Source organism: Ranitomeya imitator, chromosome 5 (genome assembly GCF_032444005.1).
Source record: "Ranitomeya imitator isolate aRanImi1 chromosome 5, aRanImi1.pri, whole genome shotgun sequence".
Classification (NCBI taxonomy): Eukaryota; Metazoa; Chordata; class Amphibia; order Anura; family Dendrobatidae; genus Ranitomeya; species Ranitomeya imitator.
In genome coordinates this window covers 656,235,056-656,245,979 of record NC_091286.1, presented here as the reverse complement: position 1 = coordinate 656,245,979, position 10,924 = coordinate 656,235,056, and the positions used below count along the sequence as shown (strand labels likewise).

Genomic DNA, 10,924 nt, shown 5'->3' with positions numbered 1-10,924 from the left:
CCGCAGGATTGGCGCATAGCAAATGTGGTGCCAATATTCAAAAAGGGCTCTAAAAGTGAACCTGGAAATTATAGGCCAGTAAGTCTAACCTCTATTGTTGGTAAAATATTTGAAGGGTTTCTGAGGGATGTTATTCTGGATTATCTCAATGAGAATAACTGTTTAACTCCATATCAGCATGGGTTTATGAGAAATCGCTCCTGTCAAACCAATCTAATCAGTTTTTATGAAGAGGTAAGCTATAGACTGGACCACGGTGAGTCATTGGACGTGGTATATCTCGATTTTTTCCAAAGCGTTTGATACCGTGCCGCACAAGAGGTTGGTACACAAAATGAGAATGCTTGGTCTGGGGGAAAATGTGTGTAAATGGGTTAGTAACTGGCTTAGTGATAGAAAGCAGAGGGTGGTTATAAATGGTATAGTCTCTAACTGGGTCGCTGTGACCAGTGGGGTACCGCAGGGGTCAGTATTGGGACCTGTTCTCTTCAACATATTCATTAATGATCTGGTAGAAGGTTTACACAGTAAAATATCGATATTTGCAGATGATACAAAACTATGTAAAGCAGTTAATACAAGAGAAGATAGTATTCTGCTACAGATGGATCTGGATAAGTTGGAAACTTGGGCTGAAAGGTGGCAGATGAGGTTTAACAATGATAAATGTAAGGTTATACACATGGGAAGAAGGAATCAATGTCACCATTACACACTGAATGGGAAACCACTGGGTAAATCTGACAGGGAGAAGGACTTGGGGATCCTAGTTAATGATAAACTTACCTGGAGCAGCCAGTGCCAGGCAGCAGCTGCCAAGGCAAACAGGATCATGGGGTGCATTAAAAGAGGTCTGGATACACATGATGAGAGCATTATACTGCCTCTGTACAAATCCCTAGTTAGACCGCACATGGAGTACTGTGTCCAGTTTTGGGCACCGGTGCTCAAGAAGGATATAATGGAACTAGAGAGAGTACAAAGGAGGGCAACAAAATTAATAAAGGGGATGGGAGAACTACAATACCCAGATAGATTAGCGAAATTAGGATTATTTAGTCTAGAAAAAAGACGACTGAGGGGCGATCTAATAACCATGTATAAGTATATAAGGGAGGGGACAATACAAATATCTCGCTGAGGATCTGTTTATACCAAGGAAGGTGACGGGCACAAGGGGGCATTCTTTGCGTCTGGAGGAGAGAAGGTTTTTCCACCAACATAGAAGAGGATTCTTTACTGTTAGGGCAGTGAGAATCTGGAATTGCTTGCCTGAGGAGGTAGTGATGGCGAACTCAGTCGAGGGGTTCAAGAGAGGCCTGGATGTCTTCCTGGAGCAGAACAATATTGTATCATACAATTAGGTTCTGTAGAAGGACGTAGATCTGGGAATTTATTATGATGGAATATAGGCTGAACTGGATGGACAAATGTCTTTTTTCGGCCTTACTAACTATGTTACTATGTTAATATAAAGTGCTTGTGTGGAAATAGATTCAGGGAGGAATCCTCACATGTACGTAGGGAAATCCTTGAGAGCTGTGCAAAGCTACAGAATCACAAAGTGCAATGTGTTGAAAAAGTGACTCAGGAAAAAAATATATATTTCAGGGGAAGATCCTATTAGAGCATTACCTCATGGTGCCTCACTGTCCTGCAAACGCACACACCTGAAACGTGTTTCGGAAATCACTTCCTTCATCAGGGATGATGAAGGAAGTGAGTACTGCAGTGTGCAGGTGCCGAGAAAGGTCAGAGGCCCAGCGCCCGCGCACTGCAGTACTTTGCTCTGCCCTAAACAGGGCAGACGAAGTACGCCTGCGCCGGAGCCATGGCAGGAAGACAAGAAAAGGATGGGATTGCATGAAGCTAGGAGGTGCCGGACCCAGACCGTGACACCCATCAGACCCGGACCGCAGCGGGACCACCCCTGGATGAGTATAATATAACCTGTTTTTCTTTCCTTTCACGTTACATTGGGGGCTTATCTACAGCATTACAGAATGCTGTAGATAAGCCCCTGATGTTGGTGGCCTTAGCTCATAAACAATTTTTGAGGTGACAGATTCCCTTTAAGTCTGCCATAAGCTCATAATTCAGGAGCCAATACAAATTAAGTGTCATGCAAGGTTTTGAGCTCACTGGATCTTTACCTCTCGAGATCTAAAGGATTTCAATTTCAGAACCCAAATCGAGGTTGGTGGTGTCAGACATAATCAGCAGTACATCACTCGACTGAGATATGGCTTCCTCTGAGGCATCGCCTATGATGATGCACTCTACGTCTCCTCGATTCTCCACCACAATATACTCATCTTCTCCTTCAATGATGATGATTTCTGTCTCCAAATGTTCCATGTCCACGTTGCCAACAACAATCTCATGGGAATTATCAGACACGTGGTCTTCACCCCATGGAAAGTAAAGAAAGTTCATAACTATGTTTACTGAACTTCTGGTGGTGGGGTCTTCAGAGAGCAGGCAATGAAGAAATTCATGAGCATTGACAGAAAACTTGGTCCAGTGTCCTGGAGGTGCAGTGTAATTTTCAAAACGCTGCCAGTAGATAAATTCTTTGAAGAGATGATCATCTTCTACCGCTCCTTCCCATGGAATATATCCAGTAAACGCAATGAAAAGAAGTACACCAAAGGCCCATGTGTCAATGCTAGGCCTCAAAACTAGAGCTTCATGGCGTCGCAATTGACAGAGCTCCGGGGACATGAAAGGAATGATAAATGACATTGAGGTCACAAGAGTACCGATTCCTTGTGTCAGGCCAAAATCACTCAATTTAACATGGAAGCAATCTTGGTCCATTAGTAAAACATTGTCTGGTTTTACGTCTCTATGTACTAGTCTTTGATCATGCATATATTCTAGCGCTCTGGCCAACTGTAGCGCACAACGCTTCACCTTCGCTTCTGGAATTCCAACCTGGAAAAGTAGATGAAACCATTAGATGATCAATTTACTAGAAAATGTGTATGGTCTTGGGATAACCAGAATGGTATCTTATCTACATGCTTTCCTTTTAGTTCAGCACGAGATATTGGTAACCAGTGTCTTACTGGAGTGTTTTCTGTGAGTAGTACATTACTTATGGTTGGCCATATTGTACAGTTGCAGACACTGCTCTGGCCCCTTTCTTTTTCCTTTTTAGCTCAACATCACATAAATATTGGTAACATAAATATTGTACTACACACAGGGAACATATGTTTTGCCATATTCTACTGTTTCCAGTACTGCTCTGGCCCCTCTCCTCTTCAATTCCCTTTAGCTCTCACGGGTAGAAGTCACTGCTAACGATCGCTAACTCTCGACACAAATCTGCGAGTCTCATTTTCAATCTCCTAGACTTACATTGAGAAGTGACTTCTGATTCTTCCAGCAAACACTGGAGCGAACCAGGAAGTCACAACCTTGGTCACATAATGCACAAAAGGATCAGGTTGGCACTGGGAATAGCAGAAGATGGCAACTGGTCAGTATCTTATTGCACCAAAAACATCAGTAATGGGTAACTGGTGGTGACATGAAGGAAATCCCTACTGGTACTGTAATCTAAGATGGCAATTTCCAATCTCTGACATTCTAATCTATACAAAACGATTAATATGGCAAGAAGGGTCAAGTAAGGTTTTTAGCTAGAACTATTGAGTCACATGTTGGAGAACCCCTTTCTTTGAGTAGAGAAACTAAAATATTGTTCCTGACTGCAATTCTTTAGAGCATCTTCAAAAAAAATATGGCCACAATTTTACAAGGTAAAATATGCAAAAACATTTAGTGACTCTGAAATACTTACACCGGGTTCTATTATAGAGTGAAGAGTTCCTGCAGGGGCCAAATCCTGGGTCAGGACGTAGAAGTCATCAGAGTCCACATAGATGGGGTGTGTGAAGATGATCCCTTCGTTTCCTGACAGGTGGATGGACATACAAAGCTCATTGAGAAAGTTGTCATGCTTTGTCCGTGTCTTCTTCATCAATTTAAGGGCCACCTGGTTTCCTTAATGAAATGAAAAAAATTGATATATTGAAGCAAATTATTTGCAAAAAATGGGCCTTACTCTAAATATTGGTCTTTAACCCCTTAATGCCTTATGATGTGTTTAACTGTGAAGATCTCCGGTCACTTATTGCTCCATAACAGATGTATCCGTGGTGCTGATAGCCCGGGTACAGAAACTGCACCATGCGACTGATGCACAGATCTGCTCCTGCTGTAATGGCTAGGATTTGTGAAAACGCCAGTACTAGCAGATTAACCCCTCATATACAGCTGTTAGTTGTAACAGAGGCACAAGGGCTGACAGATTTTTTTTTTTCCTTTGGACTACTCATTGTGAGCTTTGAAGACCAAAAAAGCAGTATCTATTCTTTCAAAAAAGTACTACAAAGTTTATTCAAAGAATTACATATATAGTCAAAAATAATACAAATACATTACATATAAGGCAAGAAAAAAAAATGGGTTTATTGGGAACAGGAAGACTAGCTCATCCTGCAAGGGCGCATAGTAGACACAGGAGTTGGACCATGGACAAATACAATTACTACATAAAGTGCAAATCTTATTCATAAAGTGCCAGTGCTTTAGTGATTCAAAGAACACCAAAGATATGGAGAGTTATTGCTAGTAAACACTAAAGCACTGGCACTTTATGAATAAGATTTGCACTTTGTGTAGTTATGGTATTTGTCCATGGTCCAACTCCCATGTCTACTATACGCTCTAGCAGGATGAGCTAGTCGTCCTGGTCCCACTAAGCCCTTAATTTTTTCATAAGATCATGCAAAGTATGGGATAAAGTGAAACGATAAATAAAACAAATCAAAAACCGAATTGCTGGATTTTGTATGCCACGAAAAATGTTACCAGTAGAAACTACAATTTGTCCTGAAAAGTTGATGACTTCCCTTCCAACAAGGAAAGATATTCTGTAGGTTGATTGGGTATTTTTTTTTTTAGTATTTTGATTTGCTACTCACAAAATGCAATAATTTGTTTTTGCACTCTTCACTATTTAGTGACATATCAAGGGTTTAAAAATGTGATTTAGGATTTCTTTAAGATAAAATGTACAAAAGAAACAAGTAGTCAAAATGTTTTTACCAGAAAATGGCACAACTGAAAACTAAATCTTGTCCTGTAAAAATAAAACAAAAAAAAACCTCATACAGCTTTCTTCATAAATGGTCAATCTGTATGAAGGCTATTTATTTTTTTATTTTTTGGCAAAAAGTTGGAGAGTTGTGTAAACTCCAAAATGCTGCCAAAGACCAATACAACTCATCCATAAATATCCCTGAACTCATATCAAATGTTTACAAAATGCTATGGATTCTGGAATGACTGTGAAAGAGAAACCAAGAGACTGTCCTAAAGCCCCATCCTTAAGGGGTTGAAAGCTTCTCAAGTGTTTGTGGGATTTGAAATTTCTACAAACTTCTAACTTTTATGAAAAATGTTACTATTAAACAATATGAAGGCAATAAACCAATATATCAAACATTGTATGGTATAATCAAATTATGGCTAATCCACACTTGTAATATTTGACCTTACCTGTCTTCTTCTCTGTAGCCATGACCACTTTGCCAAAGGTTCCGCTGCCCAGAGTCTTCAACAATTCGTAATCCTTCTCACTAGTGTGGGTGAACTCAAATGCATGAACTGCTTCCATCCTAGCTTATGATGGGTCAGAATCTACTCGAGAAAACCCAGCTGAATCTGTTTCAATGTCTCACAAGATCTACAATCTCACAATTAGTGAAGTCGCTTCTCTAGGAATTGAGAGCAAAGACCTTGTAGTAAAGATCAACCTCACAAGTGACTGCAAGGATCCAACATTCTTTTATGGACACCATGGCCATGAGATTGATGTTCCACCCTTTACAAGGACAATGGTGTGAGTGCCCCTCTAGTCATATGGAAATGAGGAGCTCACTATCAAGTTCAGGACTAGCTCAGGTATAAAAGATGTCTGGGTGGAGGCCATGCTGGATTTTTCCAGTATCTGCCATTTGTTGACTGAATCTATTTAGTTTACTTTAGTGTCCTTTGTTATGCAAATATCGTGTATGAAAACTGCCTAAATCCAGCAATACTTTCTAGATTGAAGTAATCTACATGTTGTACATAACAAGACACTATATATTCTTTTATATCAAGTAATCACTCCAAAAATGTGCATTCTGTCTTTCAAAACAAAGATCAAAAAGGGGTGTACCCCAAAATAACACCAATGAAAATGTAGCCATTGATCCTGCCAAAAAAGATGTTGAGCCAACAGGACACATACTTGATATGTATGGGGGCATTATTGCTTTAATTGTGGCATCCTTAGTATTATTTAGCAAGTAGCACTTAGTCACAAGTTCTTATAAAGTAATAATGAGGGAAACTTGGGGCAATTAGAACCCTAAAAGGGCACATGGGGGCTCCCAAGATGTGTTTGCATAGCATGCGTCTCTCCCTCGAAGTAAGAAATGTTTGGGGTCCTCTAGTCTAAATATTCTGCTAAGCATTGAACAACCTGGACCCCAGACTGATACAATGCATCAAACTACAGAGAGACCTTTCCATCTGCTGTATATAGTGCCTAGGATGTCTTCTAGTCCGGTTATATTTTTATCGCTTCTCAGTGGTGTCTTCCATGGTCACACGTCTTCATTATTGACATCAGGTCAGCGCCGTCTCCTGAACTTCTTTTTCCCTGAATCTGTGGCAGTGGAGCCATTTTTTAAAAACCCTTTGGCAAATTGCACCACTATGATTTATCGCTAAGTGTCGGTGATACAGATGTGTACGGGATTTCTTGAATCCATCCTATTCATGAAATATCGGATAAGAAAACGGATGGACACTGGTACCCCTAGTGTTGGGCAGGACCAATACTCCTGTAGAACTACCCAACACTTGAATGGAAGGACCCTTGTACCTCACTACTTCTTGTGATACTGATTGTTCTGCACAGCATTTGTTTGAAAAATGTTATAACGTAAAATCCTTGATTTCTTATTCTGCTAGTTTTTTTTTTTTTTTTTTTTTTTTTTTTTTTTAGAATCAAATGTTTTCATACTTCATTTATTTTTGCTGGTCTTTTAAAACATGGATGTGATCTGGACACTGGCTGTTGTCCAAAAGACGTTCAAGAATGATTTATTGATAGTGACTTTTTAAAAAGTTGAGGAGAAACCGCTCTAGACAGGAGGTTGTAAATGCCCTTCATAATTATCTCCCAAGAAACTTCTTCTATGTTGTTCTAGTTGATTGGTGAGATTATTTACTTTAGGGGTGTAACTGCTTGAAACCACACAGATCCTGAGTATACAGAAGAGAGTTCTGTGTGAATGGAGCTGTAGTGAATGTGTGACCACCACTCGATACAGTATTGCTCTCACATAAGTGGATCTGACAATAGCGGTGTAACTACTGCAGTTGGAGAGGTCGCCATTGCGCACATCCAGCTGTAATGTACTGCAGCGCAGGGACATGTGAGGTCCATGCACAGCAGTACACGCTGCAAGCCAATCAGAGGCCAGCAGCTAATGTCAGCATGCACATGACTGGTGCCGCATGGCTGTGATTTCATGCGCTTCCATGCTGGAGTCATCTGCCGGCTTCAGAAGAGGACACCACAAACAGGTGGAGTGGATGGCAGGTTGGTATAATGGTTTATTTTTTTTCTATAGAATAGAGCACATGGCAGAATGAGGGACACATACCAGGATGGGATATATTAATAAATATATATTGCTCCATGTCCCCACCCCCTGTGCGCCCCCCACGCTGTTCTTAAAATACTCACCCGGCTCCCTCGCTGGCTGGCGCTGCTTCCTGTCCTGGCCGCACCTTCTACTGTATGAGCGGTCACGTGGGGCTGCTCATTTACAGTAATGAATATGCGGCTCCACCCCTATGGGAGGTGGAGCCGCATATTCATGACTGTAATTGGCGGCCCCACATGACCGCTCATACAGTAGAAGGTGCGGCCAGGACAGGAAGCAGCGCCCGCGATGGAGCGAGCGGGGTGAATATTTTAAGAACCGCGGGGGGGCGCACAGGGGTGGGGTCATGGACCTTTATTTTAAACGCGAGAAACTAAAAAAAAAGGAATATTCATATCTTCTCTACAGCAAACGCTGTTGCATGGAAGATATGAATGGTGGCTTCAGCACCAGTGGGGTGGACAGTGCTTACTGTAGCGCTGTCTCCTGCATGGCACACAGACTGCAATGGACAACGTCCGTGTGCGGTACGTGTTTTACACAGACCCATTGACTTTAATGGGTCTGTGTAATCTGTGCACTCCCACACACTGACATGTCTCCGTGTTTGGCACACGGAGACACGGTCCGCAAAAAATCAATGACATCTGCACAGATGCATTGATTTTAATGTGTCTACGTGTCAGTGGCTTCCGTACGTGAGGAAACTGTCACCTCACGTACCGGAGTCACTGACGTGTTAAACCGGCCTTAGAGATGAGATTTTTATCCTCAATATTGTGTGCAGCGTGTACATTTTTCTGTAATATCACTCGGTCGGTGTTCACACATTCAGTATTTTGCAGCTGATTTTAAGCTTACAAGTACTAATCTAAAATAATGAACGTGTGAACGTGGCCGGAAAGTAATGGTCATGGGGCCAAATTTGTTTTCAGTAAGATCCTACTGGAGAACTTCACATTACACATCAATGCAAATTGTGAATAGCTGCTGTAGTCTTAATTAAGTGTTCTGTGAAATAATAAGGATCACAAGACTTTGGGCTGCAAAATAGAAAAAAAAATTTTGAATGAAATTGTGGCGCGTCTTTTATTCTCTTTTTAACGGTACCAAACTTGGGATGGGCGGAGGCTGCAGTGGATTGGGGTAACAGGAGGCAGGGTTGCTGCTTCAAGAGGTCAGAGTTGGCGGCAAGAGAGGGGCAATGGGATATCTGTTGTGAATTCTGTTGTCAAACTCCCTCCTGTGGTCGTGAATGGTACTTCGGCGAGTTCTGTCCATGGACTCCCTCTGGTGGCTGTGAGTGAAGCTGCTGCTTCTGAGGTTCCTTACACAGGTGACGTGGTTTATCCTTTGGTTGGCTGCTCTATTTAACTCCACTCAGATCGTTACTCCATGCCAGCTGTCAATGTTCCTGCATTGGTTCAGTTCGCTCTTGGATCTTTCTGGTGACCTGTCTACTCCAGCAGAAGCTAAGTTCCTGATAGTTATTATTTGTTCATTGTTTCCTTGTCCAGCTGGTTATCATGATTTTGTCTTGCTAGCTGGTAGCTCTGGGATGCAGAGTGGCATCTCCGCACCGTTAGTCGGTGCGGAGGTCTTTTTGCACACTCTGCGTGGTCTTTTGTAGTTTTTTGTGCTGACCGCAAAGATACCTTTCCTATCCTCTGTCTATTTAGTAAGTCTGGCCTCCCTTTGCTGAAACCTGTTTTATTTCTGCGTTTGTGACTTTCATCTTTACTCACAGTCAATATATGTGGGGGCTGACTTTTCCTTTGGGGAATTTCTGAGGCAAGGTAGGCTTTATTTTCTATCTCTAGGGCTAGCTAGCTCTTGGGCTGTGAAGTGGCATCTAGGGAGTGTCAGGAACGCTCCACGGCTATTTCTAGTTGTTGTGATAGGATTAGGGCCTGCGGTCAGCAGAGCTCCCACATCCCAGAGCTTGTCCTGTGTGAGTTTAACGATCAGGTCGTGCTGGGTGCTCCTAACCACCAGGTCCATAACAGATATCATAGGAAAAATGGACCCCCACTAACCGGCGACAACACCATATGAGATACCTCAGCATCGCCCCATTCCTGTTGCCACTGGCCTCCTGAAGCAGTGACCATGCCTCCTGTCACTGCACCCCTCCGCCGCCAGCCCCCAGTAAGCTTACTTTGGATTAAAAGATGCACTCCCATTTGCCTCCCAGATTTGGAGGAAAGAAAGTGCATCTTATAGTCCGAAAAATATAATACAAGCCACATTGTAGCAGGTACAAGGGACTGGAGTACAACACATGATGGAAAGTTATTTTAATGTTCATGAATTAATTGTACGTTCCTAGTCCTGCTCAAGCTTGGCCAGGTCTGATAACTTTTAGAAAAGTGCGCCGTTTGTGGCAAAAAATCAGTTCACAACTTTTTGTGTAAGCAAGAAAGTTCATTTCCTCCTGGCAGCGGGGCTCTCGGTGAGGGCACCAGACAGCTCCAGAAAGCCACTGACCTGCACATTAATCCCATATCTGCAGGGTAATAACATTTTATCTATGACAGGTTACCATTTAAGGCTGGAAATATTTTAATTATAAAATCTAAATCGCTGGCGATGAAATACGTAGGGCATAATTAAGGAATAATCAAACATGTTCTATTGTTACAAAAACCATTGATGGTAGTGAGCAGTTATTGACTGAGGAGTGGTGGTCTCAACCAGCCATAGACCCTCAGTCACAACCTTGGTGCCGACATTGTGTACAAATCATTATGGAAAGTAAAGGGGGGATTAGTTACCACTAATTGTAGAAGTGATGGTTAGAAGAGATTAACATAAGGGCAAAACATCCCAAATGTTCTGTAAATGGCCACAACATCCAGCCCTCATGGGGGGAATGAGCTGTAATCGCCCCATGGCCGCTCCATTGTATTCATGCCCTGATGTTAAGGAGATGTTCTCTGATAACATGGATCCCTCACTGGGGATTCAGTCCTTCTTTATTCAGAGAGTGCAAGGATTGTGCAAAGGTTTGTTTTTTACAGGACAAGTTGTAGTTTGGAATTACCTCATTAATTTTACCATACAATATACTGAAAATATGCGCAAAAACAATCTGTGTGGGAGGATATGGTAAAATGAACAAATGCTGCAAATGGCAGCATTTCATTCATTTGTGGGGATTGAAGTGTTCATGGTGCAGTAAAAAC

The 10,924-nt window shown here is 42.0% G+C and overlaps 1 protein-coding gene across 1 annotated transcript; it reads right to left on the bottom strand.

Annotated features, from left to right (window-relative positions):
* Positions 1-2,163: 2,163 nt before the first annotated feature.
* Positions 2,164-5,692, bottom strand: LOC138637927 (serine/threonine-protein kinase SBK1-like). Its single transcript, XM_069726846.1, has 3 exons — positions 5,575-5,692; positions 3,812-4,014; positions 2,164-2,937 (listed from the first exon to the last, which is right to left on the bottom strand). Exons 1-3 carry the CDS (start codon positions 5,690-5,692, stop codon positions 2,164-2,166), a joined length of 1,095 nt encoding a protein of 364 aa, XP_069582947.1.
* Positions 5,693-10,924: the final 5,232 nt, after the last annotated feature.

What these genes read in the sequence shown, in the direction of transcription:
- LOC138637927 (XM_069726846.1), bottom strand. Translation starts at nt 5,692, where the DNA reads ATGGAAGCAGTTCATGCATTTGAGTTCACCCACACTAGTGAGAAGGAT. An exon ending in GGCTACAGAGAAGAAGACAG is followed by an intron (nt 4,015 to 5,574) that starts GTAAGGTCAAAT and finishes CATTTCATTAAG; the next exon opens with GAAACCAGGTGGCCCTTAAA. An exon ending in ACTCTATAATAGAACCCGGT is followed by an intron (nt 2,938 to 3,811) that starts GTAAGTATTTCA and finishes CTACTTTTCCAG; the next exon opens with GTTGGAATTCCAGAAGCGAA.